This window comes from Panthera pardus, unplaced genomic scaffold, assembly GCF_024362965.1.
Source record: "Panthera pardus isolate Hobbes unplaced genomic scaffold, ASM2436296v1 HiC_scaffold_15, whole genome shotgun sequence".
Lineage (NCBI taxonomy): Eukaryota > Metazoa > Chordata > Mammalia > Carnivora > Felidae > Panthera > Panthera pardus.
In genome coordinates this window covers 33,362,500-33,379,587 of record NW_026526710.1, presented here as the reverse complement: position 1 = coordinate 33,379,587, position 17,088 = coordinate 33,362,500, and the positions used below count along the sequence as shown (strand labels likewise).

The 17,088-nt window shown below is 40.2% G+C and overlaps 1 protein-coding gene across 37 annotated transcripts in view; it reads right to left on the bottom strand.

Moving 5' to 3' along the window:
• EPB41L3 (erythrocyte membrane protein band 4.1 like 3) overlaps window positions 1–17,088 on the bottom strand; it is a 231,194-nt gene that overhangs the window by 39,032 nt on the left and 175,074 nt on the right. For all 37 annotated transcript variants that reach the window (XM_053902422.1, XM_053902425.1, XM_053902416.1 and 34 more), the window contains 5 exons: window positions 12,676–12,780; window positions 11,461–11,503; window positions 3,523–3,598; window positions 980–1,198; window positions 558–645 (listed from right to left, as the gene is read on the bottom strand). In XM_053902422.1, coding sequence (XP_053758397.1) covers window positions 558–645; window positions 980–1,198; window positions 3,523–3,598; window positions 11,461–11,503; window positions 12,676–12,780 — 531 coding nt within the window. The remainder of the gene's footprint in view (window positions 1–557; window positions 646–979; window positions 1,199–3,522; window positions 3,599–11,460; window positions 11,504–12,675; window positions 12,781–17,088) is intronic.

Sequence of the window (17,088 nt, the reverse complement as noted above, 5' to 3'; positions counted from 1 at the left end):
TTAATGGGTATTTGCTGTGTGCCGGGTCATCATCCAGGACAGAGGCATAAAGAGCACTTGGCACATAAGAGATGTGACGATTGGGTCTTGGACAGTTGGCCAAGGTTGGACAGGTAGACAGGAAGGAGGACAGCCCAGAGAAAGATAGGCATATTCAGGGAAAAGGCAGAGACAGGATCTGGCAGAAGCAAAGGGCACGTGTTGGCACAAAGTGGGAGATAAAACTGTGACAGGGAAGGGGGCTGAGTTAGGAGCTTGCGATGTGAAGATACATTTATAACTGAACCAACAGGCAATCGGAGGCTTTGCCTACTGTGACCTTTCAGGAGCCGAGGCCAGGAGCAATGGGAGTTTGAGCCATGCAGAGCAAACCCTTCAGTCCAAGTATCAGAGAGCTGAATGTGCTTTATCATTGAGCAGGCCTTAAAAGCAAGCACGGATTGGAATCCCCCAGTTTCTGTTTATAATGCCTGTAGTAAAAATCACCGGCCTGTATTAATAATAACCTTGAATTTAATACAACTGAATAGGAAGGTTGGGGTTTGAAAAATGCGTACCTTGGCATGATGTAAATCGACCCCATACATGGACAGCTTTTTGGCATTTTCCAAGAAATGCATCTCTGCTTCTGCTGGCGTCATTCCTCTGATAAGAAAAAAAAAACGTGTTACAATGCTGCTTTGCTCTCTGTAATATTTCCCACGTAGCCCCTGGCTATATACTAAGCAAGTCCCCGAAGAGGCACTAGCAGGTTTGTGGTCGGCAGGGGCTGGGGGAGAATAACAAGACAAAAGGCTCTCAAAGAGCATCGGAGCCACAACGTAACTACCCAGAATTGCACCAAGTACAGAACTTCACTCTGCTGCAGTCCCAACCTGCATGCCACTGACATCAGTCCTGGGAAAAGCAGGTAGTGCCGGTGAGGCTCACCCACCGAGGCACACGCTAAGTCGCATGTCTTCAGGGTTTCTGCACTGACCTGTGGCTCTTGTGCAGCTCGATCACTTTGTCTTCCAGTTCTTTCGTGTGGTTTGGGGCGAAGCGGAACTCACTAATGTAATCATTCCCGCATTCATCTGGGTCATAGTCTCCAAGTTCTGACTGGACAGTGTAGGAGCCCAACAGGGCCAGGGTGACAAAGGAGCAGGGCAGCCTTCCGGACACGATGTCATCTCGCAACTGTAGGCAGAGGTAGTACCTTCCAGGAACCAAAAGACAAGGCAAAGAGCCAGCGTTAGGACATGTGAAAAGCAGGCCACTTGATATATACTGCACTGTAAGCGAGTTCTTCCTGTTGAAAAATCTCACTAGAATTTTCCTTCATCTGTATTTTGATTGGGATGTCAGGGGAAAATGCTTGGCTACAAAATACAATATTTAAGGGCATCTAGAGGCAAGCCAATGTTCATAATAAAACAAGCTTTTATAACTAAAGCACAGAGTAAAAGAAACCTCAAGACCTGTTCCTTTAACATCTTTTACAAGAACTAACATTTAAAATCAAATAAATGAGCCCTCAACACACTCACTGCAATCTCTGGTTGGGGGAATTATCATACAAAAATGGTGCTGTTAAATGCAGTTATTAGGTCTCTACCAGCCTTAAGGAAGTATCATTTTAAAGTCTCGGTTAAAGGTCCTGCCGTACGACCAGATTTCAGGTAACTCAACAGCTACACCATCATAAACTCTGCTCTCAACCTCCTGCATTCCTCATGCAGTGGTCTCTTTATGAGAACAATTTCTCCTGTTTCAAGTTCTCTCTCTCTCTCTCTTTTTTTTTTTTTTTTATTTAGCGGACTTTCTAGAATCCAATTGATAGGAAGATTAACTCTGAAGACTTACTACTTTAAAATCTGAGAACCTCCTCATTAAAAGTAAACAGCTTTCTATTCAAGGAATACAAAACATGTTCCACCTAATTTGGCCGAGAAATCATGCAAGTATCTCCATTCATAGCAGACTTATCTCCCCTGTTACTCTGCTTTTCAAGATCTATAGATCTAATACTAACTGCAGAAGACCCCAAGGTAAGTGTTAACATCGATGACGTTTAAAAATACTCTTCAAGGCCCAGCATGGAGGTATAATAAAATATACAAATACCTTTCATATAAGAGATAAACTGTTAATCGGTTGAAGCTGAAGACTATGGTTAAAGTCTTAAGGTCCCCTCTAAATGTGAAGGAAACTCCATGTAATACAGACTCACAGGCTCTGTAAACATTGCACAAATAGATGGGAACCGTGCGTGCACTGCATTTCAAATCCAGGTGTATTTGGCTCTATAACCAATCAATCAGCCACAATTAAGTGGTTCCTCAATATTATTAAAAAGTTATCTTTAGGGGCGCCTGGGTGGCGCAGTCGGTTAAGCGTCCGACTTCAGCCAGGTCACGATCTCGCGGTCCTTGAGTTCGAGCCCCGCGTCGGGCTCTGGGCTGATGGCTCGGAGCCTGGAGCCTGTTTCCGATTCTGTGTCTCCCTCTCTCTCTGCCCCTCCCCCGTTCATGCTCTGTCTCTCTCTGTCCCAAAAATAAATAAAAAACGTTGAAAAAAAAATTTAAAAAAAAAGTTATCTTTAAATAAAAAATCCTACATTTTCTTCGATTTCATGCACATGTAAAAGAAATCCTCTGTAACTATTTTTTGCCCTTCTCCTAACATGCCTGCTGAAATTATTTTTACTCATAGCAAGGCACCAGAGTTTTGAGTCCTTTCCCTTTTCTGAAAAGCCCTCCAAGGAGGATGTGAGGCTTACACAGAAAACCCAGCACACATGGCACAACGTCACCCTGACTGGCTGCAAACTGACTGCCAACCAGGGTGCGAGAGCCAGGGGTTCCAAGGCAGGATGCGGAAAAGCCCAGAACACACAGCAAACCCAGGCCAGCCTCATAAAGGAAACTCCTCTCACACCCGGAGCTCAGTCATCGCACAAGAATAGTTTTACATTCGATTCCTTTCTCTGGGTCTTCTTTCGCCAAAATGAATTAATCATTTTGTCTAGACAGGTCATGGAAAATAAACTCTTAAATGTACACGTTTATGTGTATCATACGTGTGCATGTATGTATCATTTTTTTAAATCGCTGCTTAGATGCTTATGCCTTTTATAAAACCAATCAGATACACGGCAGCTATTTAAAAAATGATACACACGTGCACACTTTTTTGACTCGGAGTTTGAGAGCAGGACTGCTAGGAATTGCTGTTTCATTTAATGCTGAATCCCATCCACTGTGATCGTGGCAGGTGGATGACAGTTTCTCAGGGCTGTGTGTTTTCCCGCCACGGTCAGGCAGAGGGAACTATCAGCTTAGCACCAAAGATTCACTGTGAACAGACAGGATTTGGCAAATCTTCTCATCAGATGTTTGTTCTCACTCTGTTGCCTTTGGTTTGCCATTTCTGTGGGGATGACTGTGAGGTTACCAGACGTAAGCACGCTTTTCTCCGGAGAATAAAGAGAAGCAGCTTTCCCGACATGCCTGCCTTTTTTCAGAGCCAACTTTCAAATACCTGGTGATGTCTTCAGAGAGCTGGGCAGGGTCTGGTGGGTAAAATTTCACATTAAATGAAAAGTGCCAAGCACCACCTGCAGAGAGGAGACATTAGAATGGAACCTTAGAAAAGCCCTTTGTATTTCTTATTCTGATAGTTAGAACTGCCTCACTCAACTCCAAGCACTAACACCCAGGCAACATTTGCTCCCAAGTGGAAAACCGGAAAGTCTCCATCAAATGAAGTCCAGATAGGTCTGAAACTTCATCCAGTTTTTAGTCTTTTGCCCAAATCCTGTACTGGTGCTTCTAACTAGCTTGGAAATTGACTAGGCTTCCTCCCTTTCTCAGGGACAAGGGTAAGCCTTTGGAAGAGGGACAAAACAGGAGTGGTACGGATAATCCTCAATCAGACAAGTCCGGAATTGACTGGTTCTTTTGCTATGACATTCTCGATAGCTCACAGACCAAGAGTACAGGCACAATCCCATTTCCTTTGTCCTTCTTGCTTTGCCATTGTAGGTCAAATCCCATTACAATACACGGCAAGGAACCGTTCAAGATATTTTTTAATGGAAGGTTTCTTGTAGTCAATATTTCTGTGAGCTGCTCTCTAGGCTGCTGAAAATTCTTTTCTCACTTGGGGAAATGCCTGGTTCAAGAGAGGCCTGAATGTATTAACTGTACTTTACTAAGTTCCACACCTCCTTATGAGGCCACGACTTGGGCTGATGCTCTTAACGTCTTGCCTGTCTTTATCCTATGGCATCGACTTTTGGCCTCTCCGGCAAGGAAAAGAATCAACCAGGTGTCAGCTTACAGTCACGTACTCTCTGTACTGTCCACACTTCTGCTTGAAACGTTATTAAGCTCTACTCAACTCTCCGTTTTATTAATACTGTCTCTAACTGTGTGTGGTTTATCATTATAAACAAGGAAAAACAGCCTTTTCTTTTCTCCATGTACTTTCTCTCTAACGGATCACTCCTTTAATTCACATTCACTTCGTTTTTCTCTTCTGGGCTTTTAAGGCAGGACCTTATTAAAGTCTGGCTGTTCCTTCACCAGACATTTGTTCCCTCCGTGTAGTAACCACAGAAGTGCCACAGTGTAGACCTTGCTTATATTCTGACTGTGCTCCTGAAAAATTCCTCCCAGTCTCCCTGGCTTCCATGCTGGAAGCCTTTCCTCTACACCACAAGCTGTAGCCACTCTTTTCACTCTGTGATTCTGTGACCTCACAGTCCAGCCCTTATGTTTCAGATATTCCCCAAAGATGCCCTAACACCCTCTTCTCCCCATTAATTGACTTCTGGAAACTTCCATTTTCTCCACAAGTCCTTTGCAAACATTCAGAAGAAAGGGGTAGCATTTTAAGTGCTAGCTGCTTTCTTTGGGCCACTCTCTTGCGAAGGAGGCAAACACTCTTAGCTGCAGAGGATACCTATATTCTATCTTAACGGCACAGGTACATTTATTAGTTCTAGCATATTCTTGATGCTACCATTCATATTATACTTAAAATTCCACACGGCAGGATCACTCCCCGAGTTGTCTTTTAAAGAAGTGGCATAAGGCCAGGTATCGCTGGCTGCTTAATATCATTTTTAAATCACTCAGAAAATATTACTGAAACATGGGCAGTAAGAATTATAAGCTATCGGTCAATCCAATATATTTCTAGTGATTATTCTTCCAAGTCCTTTTGTTACTTGAAAAATGGTCTGATCTGGTTTTACTTTCCTATTGATTCCTATTCATTTTCTGCTATGATGGATCTCCTCACTGCTTGCCAGTGGTGAGGTTCATAAATGAGAGCTGGCTTCCCCCCCAAGCAACTGGAAGGAAAGTTAACGGATTAGTTATGAGAAATGGATTTATTGCTCTTTTATAATTTTTATCCATTTCAAAGTATGCCTCGAATCCAATGAATAGTTTAGCAATGTAACTAAACAATCTCATAATAAATTTAAGATAAACATTCTAGGTTGGAAACTAAGACATAATAAAAGTAGAAGAAAGATATTTCAATGCAAAAATCCTCACAGCGGGAAAATAAATTTCAAACTATAGTTGGCCTGAGGTGCTTGCTAAAAATGGCAATTCCTAGGCTCTACCCAGAGATTTTTTTTTTTTAAATGAGCCTTTATTATTTCTTTTTCAATATATGAAGTTTATTGTCAAATTGGTTTCCATACAACACCCAGTGCTCATCCCAAAAGGTGCCCTCCTCAATACCCATCACCCACCCTCCCCTCCCTCCCACCCCCATCAACCCTTAGTTTGTTCGCAGTTTTTAAGAGTCTCTTATGCTTTGGCTCTCTCCCACTCTAACCTCTTTTTTTTTTTTCTTCCCCTCCCCCATGGGTTCCTGTTAAGTTTCTCAGGATCCACATAAGAGTGAAACCATATGGTATCTGTCTTTCTCTGTATGGCTTATTTCACTTAGCATCACACTCTCCAGTTCCATCCATGTTGCTACAAAGGGCCATATTTCATTCTTTCTCATTGCCATGTAGTACTCCATTGTGTATAAACCACAATTTCTTTATCCATTCATCAGTTGATTGACATTTAGGCTCTTTCCATAATTTGGCTATTGTTGAGAGTGCTGCTATAAACATTGGGGTACATGTGCCCCTCTGCATCAGTACTCCTGTATCCCTTGTCTACCCAGAGATTTTTATTCAAAAGATTTGGTGTACAGGCCCAGGAACTTGTGTGTGTGTGTGTGGTTTTTTTTTTTTTTTTTTTTTCTTTTTTTAATGTTTAGTTATCTTGAGAGAGAGTGAGAGCATGAGGAGAGGGGGAGAGAGAATCCCAAGCCGGCCCCACACTGTCAGCGCAGAGCCCGACATGGGGCCTAAACTCACGAAACGGTGAGATCATGACCCGAACCTAAATCAAGAGTTGGGACGCTTAACCAACTGAGCCACCCAGGTGTTCCAGAACTTGTGGTTTTAATAAACCCCCTTGTGGTTTCAAGACAGGTGGGCTTGGGGACCATACTTTGAAGTGGGATGTTTAAGGAAACTACAATCTATCCCCCATCAAGAAAAAAAAATCTAGTTAAATGAGGCGTAAGATTTGAAATTAACGAGAGAGGCAGATTACGGCTCGAATATATATTCCCATAAAGAATCTTATAGATGGGGCGCCTGGGTGGTTCAGTCGGTTAAGCGTCCGACTTCAGCTCAGGTCACGATCTCGCGGAGCGTGAGTTCGAGCCCCGCGTCAGGCTCTGGGCTGATGGCTCAGAGCCTGGAGCCTGCTTCCGATTCTGTGTCTCCCTCTCTCTCTGCCCCTTCCCCGTTCATGCTCTGTCTCTCTCTGTCCCAAAAATAAATAAACGTTAAAAAAAAAAAAAAAAAAGAATCTTATAGAAACCAATCAACTGGGAAACTATGATTATGTAATGATGGGCTCACAAGCCTGAATCTGCTCAGATGATGGCCCTGCTTAGAAACAAGAAACCACTTGAATGTGTTAAAATGATATTCCTAAAATGTTGACACAGGATTTCATCACAAATTTGTGATAGAAAACTATGAAACTGAAGAGTTCATTCTTATTGAAAATTCTAACTTAGTATTGTATGGCTGCCAAATCTTGAATTTTTAAGTATGCTGCATTCATGGCATAAAATTACTATAAATTACTATATACACTATATAGATCATATACTGTATAGCATGAAATGATTATATTATAAATATATTTACATCACAAAATACAGTATTTTTAGAAATTTAAACATCTGGTCTGCATTAAAATGACTAGAATTATCATTTTTTGGTAAGAACAAACTCTTCAGTTTCAGAATTTACTATTTCTCATCAATTAGTAACTTAAAGTCTTTTTAAAAAAATATTTAAATGTTTATTTTTCATAGAGAGAACACAAGGGAGGGGGGGAAGAGAAGACAGAGAGGAGACCCAGCATCTGGAGGAGGCTCCGGGCTCTGAGCTGTCAGCACAGAGCCTGACGCGGGGCTTGAACCCACAGACCTTGAGATCATGACCGGAGCTGAAGTTGGTCCCCCAACTAACTGGGCCACCCAGGCACCCCTGTAACTTAAATTCTTAAGTAACTTAACATATCAGGTTGACTGCCCTTCTCTGAGAAGACCTAATTCTACAGACATACTGTGGAGCTACAGCATGAAAAGAAAACTTCCTTCAATCATTTAAATATATAAATAAATAAATACATACATACATACATACATACATAAATGTGTATGTATTCTAAAATATGCATGTATATATGCATTTTAACTCAAGTATATTTGACACTCAATGTTACATTAGTTTCAGATGTATAACATGGTGCTTGGACAACTCTAGACATTACGCTATGCTGTGCTCACAAATGCAGCTACCATCTATCACCACACATCATCATCACAATCCACTGACTATATTCCTTACGTAGTATCTTTCATCCCTGTGACTTATTCATCCCACACCCGGAAGCCCCTATCTCCCACTCCCCTTCACCCATTTTTGCCCATGACCCCCCCCACCCGCCCCGCCCCCCACCTCCCCTCTGGCCACCATCAGTTCTCTGTATTTGTAGATCTGTTTCTGCTTTGTTTATTTTGTTTTTCAGATTCCACACAGAAGTGAAACCATACGATATTTGTCTTTTTCTGACTTACTTCACTTAGCATAACATACTCGAGGTCCATCCATGCTGTTGCAAATAGCAAATCTCATTCTTTTTTACGGCTGAGTAATATTTTACACACACACACACACACACACACACACACACACACACACACACACACACACACACCCCACCTCTTCTTTATTCATTCATTAGTCCATGGACACTTGGGCTGCTTCCATATCTTGGCTATTATAAATAATGCTGCAATAGGGGCACCTGGGTGGCTCAGTCGGTTGAGCGTCCGACTTCAGCTTAGGTCATGACCTCGTGGCTCAGGAGTTCAAGCCCTGCGTCAGGCTCTGTGATCATAGCTCAGAGCCTGAAGCCTGCTTCAGATTCTGTGTCTCCCTCTCCCTCTGCCCTTGTCCCCCTCACACTCTGTCTCTCTCTCAAAAATAATAAACATTAAAAAAAATTTAAAAGAAATAAAAAATAAATAAATAATTGCTGTGATAAAACGCAGGTGTGAGTATATCTTTTTAAATTAGTGTTTTGGTTTTCTGTGGCTAAATGCCCCGAAGTAAAATTGCTGCGTTATATGTTAGTCCTATTTTTAGTTTTTTGAGGAACCTCCGTACTGTTTTCCACAGCGGCTGCACTGATTTACATTCCCATCAACAGTGCACACAGGTGTCTTTTCTCTGCATCCTCGCCAACACTTGTTTGTCTTTCTGACGTTATCCTTTTTAAAATTTTATTGTTGTTGTTTTTTTTTTTATTTTCGAGAGCGAGTGAGCTGGCAAGCAAGCATGATGGCGTGAGCAGGGGAGAGGACCCGGGGAGGAGAGAGACTCCTAAGCAGGCTCCGTGCTCAGCACAGAGCCCAACACAGGGCTCGATCTCACAACCATGAGATCATGACCAGAGCCGAAATCAAGAGTCAGATGCTCAACCAACTGAGCCACCCAGTATTAGCCTTTCTGACAGGTGATACATATCTCCTTGTGGTTTTGATCTGTATTTCCTGGCTTTCATTTATATTTATGAAAAGGAGATGATGGTACAATAATTCCATTTGATTTAACAGTTCTTTGCGTTGATAGGATGTAAATTTTGTGGAAAGAGGGCACGTTGGTGCATGGGAACCAAAAGGAATACAGATAAAAATACCAGATTCAATTTAAAAAAATTCCAATTTTCCTTGTTTCCTCCTCTATCTGCAGGATTATCACTTAGCTTTCTTTATGTTGCAGTCACAAGTATCGCCTAAGCTGCATGATGAAAATATCCTTTAAATCTCAGTTCTTATTGCCCTGTTTCTTCTCTCAGAAAGAAAGGTAGGAGGACAGGATAAATGGGAAGTTAAGGAAAAAGAAAAGAATTCCATTAGCAAGAGAGAAGAAAATAGATGTTTATACAGCTTTTCTTCTACCAATATTGTGACTTATCCCTGACATTTAATATATTTTCAAAGGGCTTTTTTGTGATTACAAATCACCTAAGAAAGAAATAGCATTTCATTAATTAGATGAATATAGAAGACTTTATGCACAACATATTAGGATACATATTCAACACATCTGCTTTTAGTAACTTCATGAAAAAATTCCTAGGACACACTCATCATCACACATTTTTTATTAGGACTCGGAATGAAAAGGAGTGTTTTCACAACTGGAGCTATCCCTGGTTTCAATCCCGATTTCTTCTTCTTGTTCCTTTTTTTTTTTTTTTTTAAGTTTATTTATTTTGAGAGAGAGCAAGCAGTGAAGGGGCCCCGAGAGGGAAAGACAGAATCCTAAGCAGGCTCCAGGCTGTCAGCACAGAGCCGACGCGGGGCTCAAACTCAAACTGTGACATGATGACCCGAGTCGGGATCAAGAGTCGGACACTTTAACCACCTAAGCCACCCAGGCACCCCAATCCCAATTTATTTCTACCAAATATTTTCAAAGGGCTTTTTGTGATTACAAATCACCCAAGAAAGAAATAGCATTTCATTAATTAGATGAATACAGAAGACCTTATGGGCAACATATTAGGATACACATTCAACACATCTGCTTTTAGTAACTTCATGAAAAAACTCCATGAAAAACTTGATTACCAAGTTTCTTATTAGCAAATATATCAAATTTCTCCTAAAAATATGATAAACATGTTTAGCTATATACATAATCATTAGTCTCTCTAATATCTACATTAGAGTGACTTTTTTGAGATATCTACTATTAAGCCATTTCACACGGCTCACTACTCATTATTTTTTATTAGAACATGGTGTGTTCTAATATCTCAGCACATTCAAAGGCACCGGAAATCCTTGATAAATTTCTACAAGTAAAATTCGGGGTCAAAGAACAAGCGCATTTTAAATTTTAATAAATACTGACTCAGTACCGTCTTTAAAGGGTTGTACCAATTCACACTCTACTAGCTATGCACGTAGCTGCTAGTGCAGTGCGTTAGTAAACTTGCACAATCTTTGTTAATCTGCGTAAGTGAAAAAGGATGTCTAATTTGCATTTAACTATTAGTAAGATGTAGCAACTTGTCTCATACTTTCTAGCTACCTGTATTTCAGTTTCGTGGGCTGTTCCTGCAATTGTTTTGTCCGTTAGGAAATATGCATTTCTTAACTTGCCTTTAGGGACCAAGAACAGAGGTTGTTGGGGCACCTGGGTGGCTCGGTCGGTTAAACGTTCGACTTCGGCTCAGGTCATGATCTCAATCTGTGGGTTCGAGCCCCGCATCGGGCTCTGTGCTGACAGCTCAGAGCCTGGAGCCGGTTTTGGATTCTGTGCCTCCCTTAATCTCTGCCCCTCCTCTGCTCCCACACACACACACACACACACACTCTCTCTCTCTCTCTCTCTCTCAAAAATAAACAAACATTAAAAAAGAAAGAAGAATAGAGGCCGTTACCAGATAGTAAACTTCAGTCTGACTTGTTACTCTATTTCTCAACTAGTCAGTGACTATTACCTTTAACTTGACTTTTATACTTTTGTGGCAGTTAGGCTTAATTAACATTAATTAAGTTTGGAACTTTTAAATGGTTAATTGTCAACTGCAGCATCACCTGATTAAATCACATTTCACACTCTGTGCACAAGCAGGGAAATAGGTCAAATGTCATAGTCATTTTATTCCTGAGCTGTGATGATTAAAAATGGGTATTTAAGCCAGGCCAACCTGTCAAAGATAAAATTTGAGATCTTAATCTTTTAAAAAAATCAGTGTTCTCACTCATAGCTGTGTGTATGGGCCACCAAGTCAGACAACCATGCTCTCTGAACATCTCATTTCGCATCTCCATGTAAAATAATCCAAAAGAACTTACTTCGAATCTGTTTTTTTATTTCCTTAGCAGGGTCCAGCCAATTCTGAAAAGGAAATGACAGTTTGAATTTGAACCAGAGAAAAATAAAAATAACTTCACGATGCTCAGGTAGAGACATGCACTAAGCCTATCTGAGAGGGAACTGTTGCTGGCAGGCCCTTGGACTTACGACCTTCCCCCACCTCCGGTACCCCTTCCCCAGGCCCTGCGAGGGCTCAGGCACCAGTGTGACGAGACAATGTGTGTGTATGCACAATTCGTGCATGACAAGATAATTTTCTTTTACAACACTACGTTCAAAGATTCGAGCCAGTGCAGAAACAGAGGAGAAATACAATAGTGGATTCTATGTTCAAAGAAGTTACTAGAATAAATTAAAGACACATGTAGGTTGACATACTGATGCCTTTGCCCACAGAGTGACTTCTGTGGTTACAGATTCTTAGCCACAGTGTTCTAACAAATGAACACTCACTTGAGATTTATTATTTTCCTCATCAGAAAACTCAGCTGTTTAGTAACGAAGTTAGACATTGTTCAGTGAATTGGGTAGGTATTAAGTATGATTCAATGCACAACGTCAAAACAAAGTAACATCTATGAGCAAAATTTCTGTGACTTAGTTTCAAGCACGAATACAACAGAAACAATTTCTTCTTCTTTATTTTTCAGGTAGTTGTGGGAATCAGTGAGACAAAGCCCTGAATAGACTGTATTACTCAGGTGTAAGAGTCTATAGAAGTATTATGTTAAATACCTGCTGAATACACCAGACAGGGGTCTGGTCAGCAAACGACCCGTGTCACAGTTTGGTTTTGTAAGGCTATGAAAGCATACAAAGATGAATTAAGTACAGGACATCAGTCAGGGAATACGTTTTCTATGTTAGTTAGTATCAACGTATTTGATTTTCATGGGCTCAAATCCACTGAAAAACATCATCCAAGAAAAGAACCACATAAGATGCTTTCCTGGAACCATAAATAACTCATGTGTGAAATACCGACTTACTGTTTCTGGAATAGTCAGGATTAAAGGAAGTTATCAATAATATCTTTAATAAAGAAATGAGGTGATTAACAGCATTTTGGGACTCAAAGGTGTAAATGTAGGAGGATGAGGGAGATGGAGAAAATGATCTACCAGTTCAGTTTTCATCCCCTTTCTTGCAGCAATACTCAAGACATACGTTTTGTATTGCTTTTAATGACTCACCTTCTGGTTTTCGGCATCTCTATACGTAAGCCCAAAATAGTCCTTTTCTAGCAAGTTCAGATGTTCACATACTTTATCAAAGAGCACTTGGCCTCTGGAGCGTTTCTGTGGAAAACAAAACAAAAACAAGTCAACACACCAAGTTCTCTCAATTGCCACGGGTAAGAGTCAATAAAATTTGAAATATTGCTTGCTGTAACTGTTCAGTACGTGACACTCAAGTCTGACCACTTCACCATCTCCTAACTAGTGAAAACGTTCAATAACGTGGGCCCACGCCTACAAAACTCTGCCCTGACAACCAACTAATGAAACCAAAACTCACTGGTACCGCTGAGTGAGTTCAGGCAACCTGCTGATGATTTCGAAATAGAAGTAGCTGGGGAAATGACGTGGGGCTTAGAAGCCTCAACTATCTTGTGAAATAGAAAAATCTTGAGAGTGAAAGAGTACAAAGGACCAGCAAAAGCCGTGTTTCAGAATGCCCTAACTCAGTCCCCACAGGACCAGATTTGAAGAATCGAACCCATCCCTTATCTTAGGCAGACTTCCCCTTAAGACTTCCTATTCCAATGCTTACTTAGAAATTCTAGCTACCGATTGCTTTCTAAAGCCCATTAACTTCATTGGTTTATTTTTACAGGTTTTTTTTTTTTTTTTGGCCACAAACTTCAGTTTTGTATTACAGTGTTCAATTTTCTCTGAATTTCTTTCTGAGAAATCCTTCCTATTAAACATTAAATGTTCATGAAGTTTAAACATTTTAGTTATCGTTTATACATATAAGGTATAAATGATGTACATAGATCATTTATACATAGAAGATATAAATGTATATATTTATACATATAAGGTATCATTATACATATAAGGTACATATACATATCATTTATACATACATACACATAACTATTTTAGTTATCATTTATACATATATACATGTGTATATGTTATACATCTATATAGTTATCATTTATACATATACATATCATTTATACATATAATCATGTACATTACCATATACATGATAAATGTGTATCATTTATACATATATATTAGTTATCATTTATACACTTATACATATATATTTTAACCATAACACAGTCATTTGGAGAAGAGAAAAAGTTAGTCATCTGAGGGGGAAAAAACCCAAAACTATCTATTAGCTTAATTTACTGTGATACCCAGTATCATATTTTCATGGGATCTTTCAAAGGTCTCTCAACCTGGTCTTGGAGACAGAGATGGATTAACTGGCAACAATTAAATTATGTTTCGTTTGGACAGTGCCAACATGTCACGCCAATACATTAAGCACATTTACCTCTAAGATTTAATACAGTAACAATGAGAGATAGGAAAATTGATAAACACTGTGTATGCCAAAATAGTAAAAATTCAGAAACCTGTAAGTGCTGTTTATTACTAAGCAACTATAATTATGTTGGAAGTAAATTGCTCAGCCCCCTGAAGCAGGACTATTTAGGAAAAAAAAGATAAATCTATGATACAAAAGTAAAGCCTAAATTGTATCTAGCTAAATACTCAATGATGTATTTGAAAAAAGTTTAATAATGCATGAAAATAGCAAAACTACATTGTTGCATGGATATGAATAAATGGTATGACAATGAAATGCTGTTCACTGGTTTGAATCTTTTATTTAATAAACAGCATATCATCTCTGAACGTCGAACAAATTATAATGTTTTCATAAAAATTTGTTTCTTCCAATGCCTCTACTGGTATTATCTTCAGTTTACAGACAAGAATCCAAGTTCAGGAAAGGCAGATGAGAGAGGCAGCATTATGTAATGGCCGAGCGGTGGCTTTAGCAGATCAACCTGGGTTTGACTCCTCATCAGGCCCTTTGCAGCTATGTGAGCCTCTCTGTTTTTCCCTCTGTCAAATGTGTGTGGTACCACCCTCTTCTTCGGGATGGCTGACATTCAAATAACACAAAGAATTCAAACTTGGGCCAGTGATGGCACGTATCAAGCATTCCATAAACATTAGCTCTTCCAGCCCAAGTGACTGACACAGGGCAGGGTACAGAACGTGGAACTTACTGTGTATGCATTTTTGCTGACGGAGCACATAGACAGCTCCTTGTGGTGCCAATAGGCAGTTCAGTATTAACGTGTCCCGCGCTTTCTTTAGATAGTTAACTGCCTGCTTACTACCCAGACCACAATATTTACACACACGTGCTCTCCCCCGACCACCCGATACACCAGTCTGGCCCAACTACTTTCTCAATAAGTAGAAATAAAGCAAAAACAAATAAAGAAACTCTTCTCTACAGAGCCTCCAATATTCTTTGACCCAGCAGCCCTTCAATGGTGGAATCATTTCTGGATATGCCGCAGGCTGCCTTGGGCATTGTCTTAGTTAGCGGTCTTCTGGCTGCTGTGGTCTTCCCTTTGTCTAGCAGGTGGCGGGGATTAGCCGAAGGACAGACCACTGTACTAACTAGATCTTACTTTTCTGGCTCCTCACAATTTGCTTTCTATTAATGATTCATAGCTCTCTCTTGAATCGACCGGATTTTTTTCTCACCGAATATTTTGAGCCTATTTTGAACATTACAAACAGTTCTTAAGACAATTACCTAGTGGCCCATTCTTTACGCTGGCGTTTGTTTGTCTGTCCCCCCTAAGAAGCAAGATTAGTTGTCTGGGGTCTACTGGAGATGGCTATTGTAAACCCTAAAATTCCTACCTCCTAACTATCACCACAACCCACCAGCTAGCTAGATGACACTGGAAGAGTATTTTAAGTTACTTGGGTCCTCATTTCCTCATCCCTGAGTGAGAATACAAGAGTCTGTGAAGCAAGGGTGCCATGGGCTCGAGGCTATGACTGGGTCCCCTGTGTCGTGGCAAACATTACTAAGGGGTACGAGGCTCTTTCCCACGGAGCCCAGATGTGGCTTCAGCACCCTCCTGCATGTGTGAGGAGAAAGACTGCCAGTGGACGGAGTTGGATTATTTTCCAGCCCTCGATAGGATTACGCCCAACTCTCCCAAATTCTTGACTCTTCTAATTCAGATTATTATTATTTTTGTACACTGTTCAACTTTGCAAGGCAGTTATTTCTACTTAACGATACTTGTGTGTATCTTTAGGTAATAACACCTAAAATACAACTAAAGCTCAACAATCAGACTGAAACTTTTAAATGATTTACATTAAATATTTAGTTACTGAAGACATGATATTCATTAAGTGATCAAATCTAATCTAGGTACTTTGCTGTCATTAGGTGTGTTTATATATAGCCATAATGAGTCAGAATTGAGTAGGTTAAATAAATGTTGACAGAGGTTTTTCTAAATTAATGGATAATTTACCTAACCAGAGAAGATAATAGTTTTTAGTCTTGTTTGCTGTTTCCTATGAGTTAAGTCATGTCTCTGACTCAAGGGCATTCATAGCTCAGACCGTTGAGTATTAACCCCTGAACATCCAGGAAAGTTGATTTTGCTCTCCTAGAGTAACAAACCAATGGTGGATTGCCTTCTTTCTGTCCTCTTTTCACCACTAAAAAGTGAGGTTTCTGTTTCTGATAAAGTAAATGGGGATATTACACCCCAGGAGTCAAAGACTTTAAATATCTAAAGAATGGTAAATTCCCCAAGCAAAATGAACAGTTTTCCTTCTTAACTATTTTATTTTTTTTTAAATTTTTTTTAACGTTTTTATTTATTTTTGAGACAGAGAGAGACAGAGCATGAATGGGGGAGGGGAAGACAGAGAGGGAGACACAGAATTGGAAGCAGGCTCCAGGCTCTGAGCCATCAGCCCAGAGCCCGACGCGGGGCTCGAACTCACGGACCGTGAGATCGTGACCTGAGCTGAAGTCGGATGCTTAACCGACTGAGCCACCCAGGCGCCCCTTAACTATTTTAATTTAAATTTTTTCTAAATTGACTCATGAAAGTGTTGAACATTAGGAGAAACGCATCAAAAGAGAAAAACTTTAAGAGAATGAAGACAAGCCAAAGACTGGGGGAACATATTTGCAAAGTCATATCTGATAAAGGACTGGTATCCAAAAGACACAAAGAACTCGTAAAATTCAACAATAAGAAAACAACTAAATTAAAAGCCGGGCAAAAGATCTGAACAGATGCTTCACCAAAGGTATCCAGATGTCAAGAAAAGCATGTGGAGAGATGTTCATCATCATATGCCATTAGAGAATTGCAGATTAAAACAAGATACCCCTACACGCCTATGAGAATGGCTAAAATTCAAAACACAGACAACGTTAAATGTTTTCAAGGGTGTGGGGCAACGGCAATTCTTATTCCTTGCTGGTGGGAATGCAAAATGGCACAGCCACTTTGGAAGACAGTCTAGCAGTTTGCACAAAACTAAACAGACTCTTAATATATGATCCAGCTGTCA